Here is a 13,649-nt window from a genome sequence, read left to right as displayed (position 1 = left end):
TCATCACTGATATCCGGCTTAACTCCCCCTTTAAAAAGGATTAAAGCGCCGCTAAACGCTTCGCGCGTGCTCACGCATTATAACAACACCCAGTGGCTCTAGGTGAGAGAAAGTCGATTTCACCCTTTCTTTCCTTTTTCTCTTCTGTCATCCACTATAGGCTCGCGATGCCTGGCAGGCAGAGTTCGAAGGGACAGAAGCTAAATGCCCTTCACGGTGACTGAATATCTCATTAAAGTGTTGTTATGAAGAGATTTGAAACTTCAAGTTAATGATCTTCACTCAACGCTCATCATTCACCCCCCCCCCCCCTTGCTCATGTTATTTCTGTGTGTGCCTGTGTTTTTGTGTGTGTGTGTGTGTGTGTGTGTGAATGTGTTAATTCGGAGGAAGGCTCGTCTAATATTAAAGAGAGGGTGCTTTGTTAAATCCAAAGACCCGACTCGTCCAACGACCTGTTTTTTTATTAGCTAACAAAACGTCTAACGTAACAAAGCAGTCGGGTCAGGTCGGAACGAATTCAGTTGTTATGTGAGCAGATTTTTAATTATTTAACTTGACTAAACCGTTCAAGAGGAAAGCCGTTAACTTGAGTGCGCCTCGGGAAACGGATTGAGTGGCTACACCTGCGCTCGCTCTGAGATAAGTTCACTTTGGAGAGGCGCACGCAGAGAGCGGACGTGAGCGCGTCTCCCGTGGAGAGCTTCCACCGTCTCGCCGCCGATGCCGGTGTGTTCGGAAGGTGAAAAGACAACCGATCCATAGGTTTAGTTGTAGGAATTAATCAACTTTAAATCCAGTCGTTATTTGTATTTTTCACAAACGATCGATGCGGAAACAAGCAACGAACGCTCCGGACTGATAGAACAGCTGTAAGCTATCGGCGACCGAGGCTCTGGGAGGGAAAGAGAACGTGGATCTTTCACCGCGTGGTCTGGTAAGCCAGTCGCCCGAACATGAAGTCAAAAAGTCGGGATCAGAGTTTGTCTGATTCCCGTGCTGATTCCAGAGAGCTGGACGGTTCCTACGACCCGCTGACAGGTAAGCGAAGAGACAGTTCCGTTTAATTAGCATATGTAACGTTACATATGTAACATCTGTTGTGCTTGGATGATTTGGGGTTCATGTTTGGAAAGTTTGCTGACCCTGCTTGAGTAGCTGGTTTAAAACTACATATCAGTAAGAGGTTAATACATCAATAGCCAGGTTTTCTACAACCTGGCAGGGTAGGTGAAGGTTAAGTATATAACCTCTTTGGAAAATTACATTTTACTAACTGTTGATAAAAACGTCCCCATGCTGCTTGACGTAATTAAAATTACATGAATTACATTTAAAAAATCCTCGAGCGCTCTGTGGAATGATAAAGAGCTTTATGATTCGCTGAGTAAGCAGTCGTTAGCTTAACCTCACGTTTTCCATTTCCTAATCGACCGGTTGATAACGGTTATCGGTGCGTGGGAGTGAACTAGGAACGGGCCCCTGGAAAGGTGCAATTTCCTTTGCCCATCATCATCAATTCCTCCCTGATGCAAAATCCAACCGGCAAGGTCATCCTAACTCGTTAGGGGACTATAGGACGGAAGGAAAAACTTGGCGTCTAACCGGGTTTATCGGATGCGTCTACGATCTCCTTCGCCCCTTTCATGTCCTAACACCCCATTTCTTATCCCCACCCCAACAAATAGGTTGCTGGTTTGAATCAAATTTCGAACTATTTTGTATTCGATTTATGACTCCTTCAACTGAGTTCCAATCGTAGCCTGTTCGCTGTGGTCACATGACCACGTGTTCATTACCTTGGTTGTTTTCCGTTAATGTTCGTTTTAGTTTCACGTCGAACTTGTTATAAAGTAGTTTGTCGTCGTCTCTCTCGCGCTGCTGTGATAACGGCTCATTTCAGAGAAGCTGGCGCCCAACGTTAGAGCTGCTCCTAACACACACACACACACACACGCACACGCACACGCACACGCACACACACTGAATATATCAGAATGACTTCTAATCTCCTCACTCTCCAGTGTCTTATGATCATTTGTCTGACGTCAGTGACGTGGGTGACAGTTTGTCTCTTCTCTGACTACATCCCAGTTACATTAACATGTGTGTGAGCAGCAGTATTCAAGATCATGTCTTTTATTCATGTATTGTATACATGTTTTATAGATGGACAGGTTTTTGTCAACACGTCAGTTTTTCCAGGACGCTGCACATGTCACATATGCTATAGGCTTGTTGCTACGGCCATACCGGTTGCTATGGTATACAGACAGGACAGTATAGTACAGCCTAGCACAGGACATTACAGGACTACAGTAGAGTAGGTCACTCTGGAACTACAGGAGAAGAGAACACTGAAGGGATAGAACCCAGCAGGACTAGAATCAGAATAGAACCCAGCAGGGCTAGAATCAGAATAGAACCCAGCAGGACTAGAATCAGAATAGAACCCAGCAGGACTAGAATCAGAATAGAACCCAGCAGGGCTAGAATCAGAATAGAACCCAGCAGGACTAGAATCAGAATAGAACCCAGCAGGACTAGAATCAGAATCAGAATAGAACACTATTTAGATGATCAAAATTAGAATGGAAAAAATCCAAATATTGTGACATAAGAGAATGCGTTTGTGAGTGCGTGTTTGTGTGTGTGTGTAAGATGTCTTCAATTGTATGTACAGTATACCTTGAAATGTCTGTGTCGCTACAAATATATTCTTGTATTGTGTGTGTGTGTTGTGTGTTGTGTGTGTGTGTGTGTGATTATAAGAGATGTTTACAAGCCTGGCTGGTTAAAAGGCGATTTCCGTTAACTGTTGTGTAACTATCAGTGTTGTGTAACTGATAATCAAAAGGAGTGCTTGCATAATTGATGCAATGACCGTGCCATCTGCCCTGAGCCCTGAGCCCAACTATCTAGCTGGGACCCAGAGCTAGGACACACACACACACACACGTGTTGTTGTTCACTCACACACAAACATAAACGGACAGTGGCACTGACCGTATCAAAAAGCATCATGTGAAGAGAGGATTACTTTCCTCCTCCCTCCTTCTCCCCCCTCCTTCCTCCTTCTCCCCCCTCCTCCCTCCTCCTCCCCCCTCCTCTTTCCCTCTCCCTCCTCATCCAACCACCTCCAGGGGCTGCCCTTCCTCTCCCTCCTCCCTCCTCTCCCTCCTCTCCCTCCTCCCTTCCTCCCTCTCTCAGTGTGAGCCAGTGTCTCAGGTGTGTCGTGTCTGGAACTAAATTAATGTTTCAAATCCACCAATCAGACCCATGCGTTGTGACAGATCCAAAAATACCTTCTGAGGTTAGACTGTACAAGAAAAAGAGAGAGAGAGACCGGGAGAGCTATAGAAAGAGGGGGAGAGGGTGAGATAGAATGAGAGAGTTGGAGAGAGAGGGTGAGACAGAGGGAGAGAGAGGGTGAGATAGAATGAGAGAGAGGGAGAGAGAGGGTGAGATAGAATGAAAGAGATGGAGAGAGAGAGAACTTCTAGACTTCCTCTCTTTCTTCTTCTCTTTCTCTCTTCTGTCTTTCCTTCTCAGTCTCTTGTCATCTCTCGTTCTCCCCTTTCACTGTTCTCTCTCATTCTGTTGTTCTCTGTTCTCCCAAAGGCAAGATGAAGCTGTGTGTGTGTGGAGTTTTTGTGTGTGTCTGTGCAGGTGTATGTGTGTGTGTGTGTGAACCCTACATGGTAGTGTTTGTTTTTCCATGGCAGAGCAGCTGCTGTGTTGTGGTGTTACTGACAGATCCTAAGTGCCCTGTGGTCTCTCTGAAGCAAACACACACACACACACACACACCCTCCTGCACATCCTTACTCCTTATTCCCTCACCTTAGATGTGTAGCTCTGTCCGTGGTTCTGAAACAGGTCTAGCCTTCGTGGGTGCTGTCCATGGTCCTGAAGCCAGTCCAGCAAACCACACCAGCATGCTGAAACAACGGTTAACTACCAAGTTAAATTATTAACTAATCTGTGCTGTGATTGGTCACTTCCAGGGAACCCTTCGTCCAATCAGAAAAAAAAGAGCATAAAGCAGAGATTCCTCAAGCTGCTGCCCTGCTGCCTCTCAAGCTCCGCCCCCTCGCTCAGACAAAGCAAGTTGCTCCCCATCTCATCTTCATAGCCACACCCCCTCTACAGTCTCATCTGAATAGCCACACCCCCTCTACAGTCTCATCTGAATAGCCACACCCCCTCTACAGTCTCATCTGCATAGCCACACCCCCTCTACAGTCTCATCTGCATAGCCACACCCTTTCTCTCTCCCCCCTTTCTGATTCTGACGTGTGAAATAATCATATTAATACTACTTTTTTTGCGTCCCTCTCCCTCCCCCTTCCTCCCCCCTCTCCCTCTCCCTCCCCCTCCCTCCCCCCTCTCCCTCCCCCTCCTTCCCTCCCCCCACTCCCCCTCCCTCCCTCCCCCCTCTCCCTCTACCTCCCCCAACTTCCTCCCTCCCTCCCTCCCTCCCTCCCTCCCTCCCTCCCTCCCTCCCTCCCTCCCTCCCTCCCTCCCTCCCTCCCTCCCTCCCTCCCTCCCTCCCTCCCTCCCTCCCTCCCTCCCCCCCTCCCTCCCTCCCCCCCCTCCCTCCCTCCCTCCCTCCCTCCACCCCCCAGACAGCATGGTGGAGGATGGGCAGCTGTCTGCGCTGAGCTCCAGGCCGGAGGGGCTGGACCAGATGCTGCAGCGCTGCAGCTTCAGCAGGGCGGAGCTGCAGGTCCTCTACAGGGGCTTCAAGAACGTACGCCTCCTCCTCCGCTCCTCCTCCTCCGCTCTCATGTCCTCTCTAATCCAACCTCTCTCTCTCTCTCTCTCTCTCTCTCTCTCTCTCTCTCTCTCTCTCTCTCTCTCTCTCTCATCTCCCTGTCTCTCTCTCTTTGATTCCCCTCTTTTTCTCTCATACCCCTGTCTCTCTCTCTTTCTCTCTCTCGCTCTGTGTATGTGTGAACATCTGAGTGTGTGAGTGTGTGTGTGTGTGTGTGAGTGTGAGTGTGTGTGTGTGAGCGTGTGTGTGATCTAACCCCAGCCTGCTGCTCTACAGGAATGTCCCAGTGGTATGGTGGATGAGGAGACCTTTAAGACCATCTACTCACAGTTCTTCCCCCAAGGAAGTAAGTATTGTGTACAGAATATTACATGATATTTTAAATAATATCCTATCCCTATTAGTCTTATATTGTGTGTGTGTGTGTCAGACTCCAGCAGTTATGCTCACTTCCTGTTTGAGGCCTTCGACACTAACAAGCACGGAGCTGTCAGCTTTGAGGTAAGCTCTCTCCTCTCTTCTATTCTCTTCTCCTCTCCTCTCTTCTCCTCTCACATCCTCTCCTCTCTTCTCCTCTCCTCTCCTCTTGTTCTCCTCTCCTCTTGTTCTCCTCTCCTCTCTTCTCCTCTCCTCTCCTCTTGTTCTCCTCTCCTCCTCTCCTCTCCTCCTCCCTTACATCTCGGCCTATGTGTCCACTTCTCCATCCCTCCACCGCTCATGTTTGGTCCCAGTACTCTAACGTCTCTCTACCTCCACCCCTCTGTGTTGCAGGACTTTGTGACAGGCCTGTCCATCATCTTGAGAGGCTCCGTCACAGACAAGCTGAACTGGGCGTTCAACCTGTATGACCTGAACAAGGACGGCTGCATAACTAAAGAGGTTAGGCGACATAGCCAGGCTTGTTCCCGACTCCCGTCCAGGAGAATAAATCAAGTTTTTGAATCTGATTACAAAGTGTCATTGATTGTGTGTGTGCGTGTATGTGTGCCTGTGTGTATGTATATGTGTGTGTATGTTGGTTTCCAGGAGATGACAGACATCATGCGCTCCATCTATGACATGATGGGGACCTGTACGTACCCCTGCATGCAGGATGACGCACCCAGGGAGCATGTGGAGAACTTCTTCCAGGTAAACCCCCCCGCAGACACTACACACACACACACTGACACACGCACACACTGACACATACACACACTGACACATACACACACACACACACACACTGACACATACACACACACACACTGACACATACACACACACATTGACACATACACACACACACACTGACACATACACACACAAACACTGAACCATTTCCTGTGTGTTTCCTGTGTGTTTCCTGTTTGTTTCCTGTGTGTTTCCTGTGTATTTCCTGTTGTCAGAAGATGGACATGAACCACGATGGAGTGGTCACCATCGAGGAGTTCCTGGAGTCTTGTCTAAAGGTCTGTCCTTTCTCACACAAACACAGCCATCCTTTACTCTCAACAATATAAAAAAAAAATAACAATCTTGACAAGTTTTTTGTCCCTCTCTGACACCCGTCCAGGACGAGAGCATCATGCAGTCGATGCACATGTTTGACAACGTCATCTAACCACCCGTGATCTCACGCGGACCTCAGCGAATCAGATGGAACACCTGCCCCCGTCCTCTTTTTTGACTCCGCCCCCAGAGACTCGCCTAACATCCCACCAAGGGGAGGTCAGGGGTCACGGTTCAGGGGTTGACCCCCTGAGCACCAACCCTGGGGGTCGTGAGGACGATGGTCAGGAGGAGGAGGGCCGCATAGGAATACAATCTCTGTATATTTGTGCTGGGAAAAAGGCCAAACGTTTCTGTTAAATCCTGAGCACTAAATCAGTAGTGTTGTATCGACTCTCACTGGAGTCACTGTGTGCTGCATCGTATGTGTTCCTCTCTTTTGTTCTCCTGCTAGCTCTCTCTCTCTCTCTCTCTCTCTCTCTCTCTCTCTCTCTCTCTCTCTCTCTCTCTCTCTCTCTCTCTCTCTCTCTCTCTCTCTCTCTCTTATCCCTCATTCTCTCTCTCTCTCTCTCTCTCTCTCTCTCTGCCCCTCCATGTTTGCTGAGGAAATAAAGGTGGACTGTTAGACTCAACAGGAAATGGACAAAGAGGGAGCAGTGACACTTCCTGTTTGGACAGACTCCTGAGTCACTCACAGGAGAGCAAGACCATACGGAACTCTCGGTCTGCATTCCGGAACGTTCAATGTGCATGTAGCTCCGTTGGAATCTTCTCCCTCACACGTGTTCCGCGTCCGTCCGTTCACCTGCTGTGTCGTGTCTGCATGACGTACAGTGTTCACCGAGGATTATGGGTAAAATGTCATTACATTAAGAACCATGTCTAGGTTCTGAGAATTGCTTGTTTAAGACTTAATTCGATTGGATGTGGTGGTGATGATGATGATGATGAATTAAACTCGCAGTTGCTATGCAAACCCCTTCGGCTTCGATCGCCTCATTCTCTACGCCCGTAACCATAGCGATTCTGCTCCTCTGCACTTTTGTCGTCACATTTAAAGCTGTTCATTAACATGACATAGACTGTGTGTAATACTGCACTGAGCTACACTCATCACCTGTCCCACCTGTTATCCACCTGTTAACGAGCTCCTGTGTTAAACTGTAGGAAGAAGACAGAGGCTCTCTCACACAGAATCAAACTTTATTAAAAGAAACTCTTATTCGCATAGCATCATACAAGTAGAAGAATGTGTTATGAAAGTTTGACAAATATACTTATTCTAGTATATTCTCAGTAACAATATCAACAAACTTAAAGATGCTGTCAAGCAAATTCCATGTTTTGCTTCTCAGTACATTATATACGTGTGAAATGAGTTCCTGAAAGCATGTGCAAAGCGCTAAAACTTTGTTGCACTGAAATGTGGAGTTAGACCGAAGAACAGGAGCCAAAACCCGACCGATCTACGTCACAGCGACCTATCTACGTCAGATCAGATGGTTGCATTCTGTTACTCAGCTGGTACGATGTAAAGACAAAGTAGTTAACACATAAAACACTCAGAGACAGTCAGTGTTTTTTTCCATTCCAATTTGGATGGGTAGTAACAACACACTTCTGTGGTGTGATTAACTTAAAACTCCTTTTCAATTCCACTTTATAACATATTTTACTTAAACTAACAAACTTTAAATGTTTACAAGCTACCTTGCAAGGCAGAATGTCATGGACAGTTGAATTACACTCAATCAATCAACCAGTAAATAAATGACTACATTAAATACATGTCAATTTACATTTAGTCATTTAGCAGACGCTCTTATCCAGAGCGACTTACAGTAAGTACAGGGACATTCCCCCCGAGGCAAGTAGGGTGAAGTGCCTTGCCCAAGGACACAACGTCAATTGACACGGCCGGAAATCGAACTGGCAACCTTCAGATTACTAGCCCGACTCCCTCACCGCTCAGCCATCTGACTCCCCCTCGCTCTGGATAAGAGCGTCTGCTAAATGACTAAATGTCAATTTAATTTCACACACATTTTTTCTGCAAATAAATGTACACAAAAAATACAGTGGTCTCGAAAAGATCACCAAAATAAATTGTGCCACGACATGTAATCCAAGCTAAGTAAGCACACATGACAACGTCATCGTCACAACAACAACAGCAACAAAGAACTGGAGAAATATTCTATAAACCTGAATAAAATCAATGTATCTGCTCATTGATTACGTTATTAATTAAGTCCACAACGCAAACAAACAGACAGTTGTTTTTCTCAACAGTCAACAGTGAAATCAATCACTCCAACCATTTAAAGCCCAACAAATCTCAACTCAATCAGATACATAAACAACGATAAACATTATATTACTTTCTGTATGTCAATATATTTCAAGCTCTCTCTCCGCTTTGGCAATCATGTTTTAATAAAAAACCTAACAACAACTAAAGGAAGACCTTTCTTGGCATTTTTCCTAAAAGTATTATTTTAGCACCCACAGATATAAAATAACAAGGCGAGTAGTTTATAGGTGGTAGGTAAACATCTATAACAGGGAAAGGGAAAATGTGATTGAAGATTTTTTCCCCTAAGCATCCACGACCCTGATGTAATCCTGACATGATTGTGTGAGTCAGAATCACAGCTTTGTATGTCCCCATAAGTTAACATCCCCAGAAACCAACACAAACAAAGTTCAGCTGTTAAAATCGTCTGGTTGTGTTGTGTGTTTTGTGTATGTGACTAAGTGTGTGCGACTGTGTGCGCGTGTGTATGTGTATCTGTATGTGAATGTATGCATAGATGCATATTTGAGTGATGTCAGCGCTTGGGTTTGGTGACGGTGCTGTAGAGAGCAGAGGGATCCTCGGTGGTCTGACCAGCGACTCTGAACACAGACAACAAGGAATGTCAACACCGTTAGGTTCAACATTTAACCCTTGTGTTATCTTCGGGTCATTCTGACCCATCAGTCATTGTGACCCACCGTAGTATTGCGACAACTTTACCACATACAAAAACAAAGTGAAGCATTTTCTTTTAACCGTTGGACTGTCTCAGACCCCCCACATTGCAAAGGCTAAAAGAAAATAATTTTAATTTGTTTTTGTAATGGGTAAAATTGGGTAAACACAACGATGGTTCGTTATGAACCTTTGGGTCATGTGACCCGAAGGCAGCACAAGGCTTAAAACATAGTCAGACATACTGTGTTTTTCCTGTTGTAAACCTATCTGATGTAATGACATGATATGCTCACCGGGGGGCAGGACTGGGCCGGTTGAACTGCACAGCAGCGTACTGCACATCCTCTTCCTGGTTCTGGGGCTGCACTGATTGGATGGTGGAATAGAGGGGGACGTCCTGGGTCTTGGAGCGAGAGAAGTCGACGCTGGCGTAGTGGACGTCATCCTGCTGGCCTGTGTCTGTGTTGGTGTGTGTGTCTGTGTTTGTGTCTGTGTGTGTGTCTGTGTGTGTGTGTGTCTGGACAGCAGGGACAGGGTTCAGGGTTGTGGCTGAGACGTTGTCATACACAGGACCAGAGTCCCCCTGGAGGAGAGAGAGAGAGGAAAAAGAGAAATACAAGCATCATACACAAAGTAGTCCAACCTCTTACATTTCTCCCATCCCAGAAGCTACACACACACACGCACACACATGCACACACACACAAACACACACCTGTCCATTGTCTACCGAGGGCCTGGGATCAGTAGAAGGTTTGGAAGCCTTCTTTCTCCTGTAAATAAATGGAAAAGAAAAATCTATCACTGTTCTACCCTTGCATGGTGAAAGTACATCTAAACAAATACAGATTTGTAATAAGGAGGAAACCAAACTCAACAGCTGTATTGTTTAGTAGTACATACTGCTATACCCAGTACAACATTACATTTAAAGTCCCTTCCTCACCTGCAGAGGAGGCAGGCAGAGAGGAGGATGACGGCCAGGAGAACAGAGACTGTGGTTCCTGCTGCTGCAGCCTGAGCTGTTGAGATCCCTGAACAACACAAAAGGGGAAACCAGGCCTGCACTGTACATCACATGGTGACAAAAACCTTTAGTATGTAGTAAACCATGGTGAATATATATTTATTTATATCATTTTCCTACCTGTTCTAATGATCAGAGTGATCATTACAACAGAGGAGTTTGTAGCTCCTACTGTATTCCCAGCCTGACAGTAGTATCCTCCACTGTCCTCAGAGCTGATGTTAGTGATGGTGTAGCTCTGTCCAGATGATTTAGATGAGGTGATGTTCTCCTGGTACCAGGTGTATGTCTGCACTGGTGGGTTAGCATCACTGCTGCAGGTCAGAGTCACTGAACTGCCCTCCACTACTTCACCAGAGGGACTGACTGACACTGATATATTCCTTGGCTTATCTGGGGCAATAAAGAGAAGAACAGCTTGAAGTTAGAAGACAGTGTTGACTGAGGTCATTTATAAACTGTGGGAGTCTGAGTCTTACATGTAACATTGAGAGTCTCTTCAGGAGAGCGGAGATGCTGGTGTTCTGTCACAGCACAGGAGTATATGCCAGCATCCTCACTGCTGACTGGGCCCAGGTACAGGAGCTTCTGTTGGGTCTCTGGCCTGGTTTGGTTGTTCTTGTACCAGATGTAGGAGGAGTTACCAGTCAGAGGACAGGTGGAGTTACAAGTCAGGGTCACGTTCTGTCCCTCCGTCACTGTGGACGGAGTCACCTCCACCTGAAGACCTGGGGTCAGAAACAACAGCAGTCATCTAACAGTGATACAAGCCCTGTCCTCAGGTGGTCATTCATCTGAGTTACGTCTGTAGAATTACCTGTGACAGTCAGCTGCACTCCAGGAGAGCCTTCATACCCCCCACCATCTGTTATCATTCTGAACTTGTACTCAGCTGAGTCAGTCTCTCTCAGGCCTTTGATTCTCAGGATGTGGTGTTTCACCTCACTGTCAGTGTATTCAACACGATGTGTGTACCCAGAATCATCTTTCAGGTCACTGGATGTTACCCCTTTAAACCAGAATGTGTTGGTGATCTTATAGTCATTGGGGTGTGTGTAGGTGCTGGAGATGTTCACTGATGAGCCTCTCAAGACACACACCCTCCTGGTGGGGTAATTCACACTCCAGCAGTTCTGACCAGAAACACCTGAAACACAGAGAGACACAGCAGGTAAGAAGGATGTTGAGTTTCTTATTCTGATGTTTTCTTTTTAACAATATTAATTATTAAGTATCAAAGTGCAACAAATTGAAAAGGAACATTATCTGGTGGTGATGTGAAACATAAATACTGTAGTAAGAGTTGTGATTATGGTAGTGATGTGTGGTAACACAGCAGTTAGACCCAGACTCACACACTGCAGGAGAGCGGAGATCCTCATGGCCTTCTACAGCACAGGAGTAGCTGTCCTGAGAGTTACTGGAGACAGAGAGCCATTGGCGTGAAGCCTGTTGTACATGTTGTCCGTTCTTGTACCAGATGTAGGAGGGGTTACCAGTCAGAGGACAGGTGGAGCTACAGGTCAGGGTCACACTCTGTCCTATGTAGGTAGAAGGAGTCACCTCCACCTGAAGACCTGGGGTCAGAAACAACAGCAGTCATCTAACAGTGATACAAGCCCTGTCCTCAGGTCACACGGTCAGAGTCTCAGTACAGAACAATGTTCAGCACCACCCCTGTCAGTGACAGCAGAGACTAGTGAGTGACACACTCCAGCTACTGTTGGCTTCTGAGCTCCACACTTAGATCAGATGCAGTTAGACCACATCAGGAATAAAGGTGTTGTAGACAGCTGGGAGATACTGTAGGAGGTTGATAAAGATTCTATATTAATGTTTTAAAATAACTAAACAGTAACATTCAGAATAGACACAGACAGTAGAGCAACACAGTGAGTATAACTGTACCTGTAACAGAGAGAGTGACTCCTGGTTTACCAGTATATCTCCCTTCTGGTTGGTCAGTAATAAACCTGAACTTGTACTCAGCAGCGTCTCTCTCTCTCAGGTCTGTGATCTTCAGGGTTGCTTTACTCTTGTTATCCCCACAGTACTGCACACGACCTGCATACTCTGGGTCCAGACTCAGGTCCACAGTATCAGACTTGGTAAACCAGAATGTTCTATTGACTGTACCACTGGGGTAAATATAGGAGCAGGACAGGTCCACTGATGAGCCTCTCAAGACACAGACCCTCTGGAGGGTGTAAGTCACTCCCCAGTCCTGACCCAGCACCACTGCAACACAGTCACACATCACCAGCACATTAGAGGAAGCACAAACCTACTGGCTCACATGCAGCGCTAGCAGAGGTGGTTCAGAGCGTCAGTGTGTTAGCTCTGTCTCATCAGACATGATGGGTTTTAACCCTGCCAGTTAATCACATGACTGCTAGTGTTGCTAGTGTCAGAAGTGTGAATGGGAGTGTTCACACCTTGATGAAGTAGCTGAGTTAAGAGGAAAGGAGACCACAGAAGAGAGGTGTAACAACATAGACAGTACGGAGCACAAGTCTCAGCCCACCACCACAATACACCGTACTTCAGCAAATATGAACACCTAGTGTTTTTGGCCAAATACACAACATTTCTCACTTAAAAATGACATAATTTTCATGAATACTAATATATTAACATTAACATATGTTAAATACATTTGCCTCAATGTTACATTATGTGTTTTTAAATTAACAAGTATCAACTGATTACAATATTTGATTCAATTATAAAAAAAGTTACCTATTTGGTGATGATAAAAGTAGACTTTTGGACGATAATTCTAATCAGGACTCAAGTCAAAGGTCAAAGTTAAAGTAAGATTAATGAGGTCATAGATACCTGCCACAGAGCAGAGGAAGACCACAAACACACTTCCTGTAGTTCTCAACTCCATAGCTGCATCACCACCCTGCGGTCTGACAGACACAACAGAGGTCAACAAAACACACTAATAACTTAACACTTGTACTGGTGTTCCTCTAATACAGAACACAGCCTCTCCAACATGCTTTAGAACCCCAAAACTCTGGAGGAGGGGCTAGGACTTCAGCCAATCAGATGCAGAATGGGCGGGAGTTACACTATTTTAGACTTTGCTATTGGCTCTCTCGCACCAAACAAGCTCATTACAATACTTTGAAAGTGCTGAACCTTCATGAAAGTAAACGCAAACACAGGTGTGATTGGAACTTGTATATAACCAGTATACAGTATGTATTATCTTCCTATTTATAGCAAGCCTCGTGTTAACAGAATAAAACATCAAACACAGCTATTTACCGCAAAATTAAGACATATTTAAACGTTAATTAAACCTTAATTAATACATATGAAATAATGCAAAAACTATGAAGACAATTGTGTTTTTAAGACGCGTT

General features: G+C 45.8%; 2 protein-coding genes across 6 annotated transcripts; one reads left to right on the top strand and one right to left on the bottom strand.

The window, feature by feature from the left end:
- The first annotated feature begins 956 nt into the window (after positions 1-956).
- Positions 957-6,380, top strand: kcnip2 (Kv channel interacting protein 2). Of its 5 annotated transcripts, none has more exons than XM_067259144.1 (9): positions 957-1,041; positions 4,008-4,106; positions 4,629-4,753; positions 5,054-5,123; positions 5,208-5,278; positions 5,549-5,656; positions 5,804-5,908; positions 6,166-6,228; positions 6,333-6,380. In XM_067259144.1, the coding sequence occupies exons 1-9, from the start codon at positions 957-959 to the stop codon at positions 6,378-6,380; spliced, it is 774 nt and encodes a 257-aa protein (XP_067115245.1). The 5 variants fall into 5 exon arrangements, with proteins under 5 accessions (XP_067115245.1, XP_067115246.1, XP_067115244.1 ...); XM_067259145.1 differs by having other exon boundaries at positions 4,008-4,110; positions 4,633-4,753; XM_067259143.1 differs by having other exon boundaries at positions 4,008-4,133; positions 4,566-4,753.
- Positions 6,381-9,099: 2,719 nt separating this feature from the next.
- Positions 9,100-13,170, bottom strand: LOC136964947 (B-cell receptor CD22-like). The gene is made up of 10 exons (XM_067258925.1): positions 13,111-13,170; positions 12,181-12,510; positions 11,628-11,849; positions 11,090-11,419; positions 10,752-11,000; positions 10,393-10,665; positions 10,192-10,279; positions 9,961-10,018; positions 9,539-9,828; positions 9,100-9,166 (listed from the first exon to the last, which is right to left on the bottom strand). The coding sequence occupies exons 1-10, from the start codon at positions 13,163-13,165 to the stop codon at positions 9,100-9,102; spliced, it is 1,962 nt and encodes a 653-aa protein (XP_067115026.1). The 5' UTR covers positions 13,166-13,170.
- Positions 13,171-13,649: the final 479 nt, after the last annotated feature.

This window comes from Osmerus mordax, chromosome 21 (assembly GCF_038355195.1).
Source record: "Osmerus mordax isolate fOsmMor3 chromosome 21, fOsmMor3.pri, whole genome shotgun sequence".
Taxonomy (NCBI): Eukaryota; Metazoa; Chordata; class Actinopteri; order Osmeriformes; family Osmeridae; genus Osmerus; species Osmerus mordax.
The sequence above is the reverse complement of the archived record's forward strand: the minus strand, read 5'-3'. Positions and strand labels throughout refer to the sequence as shown.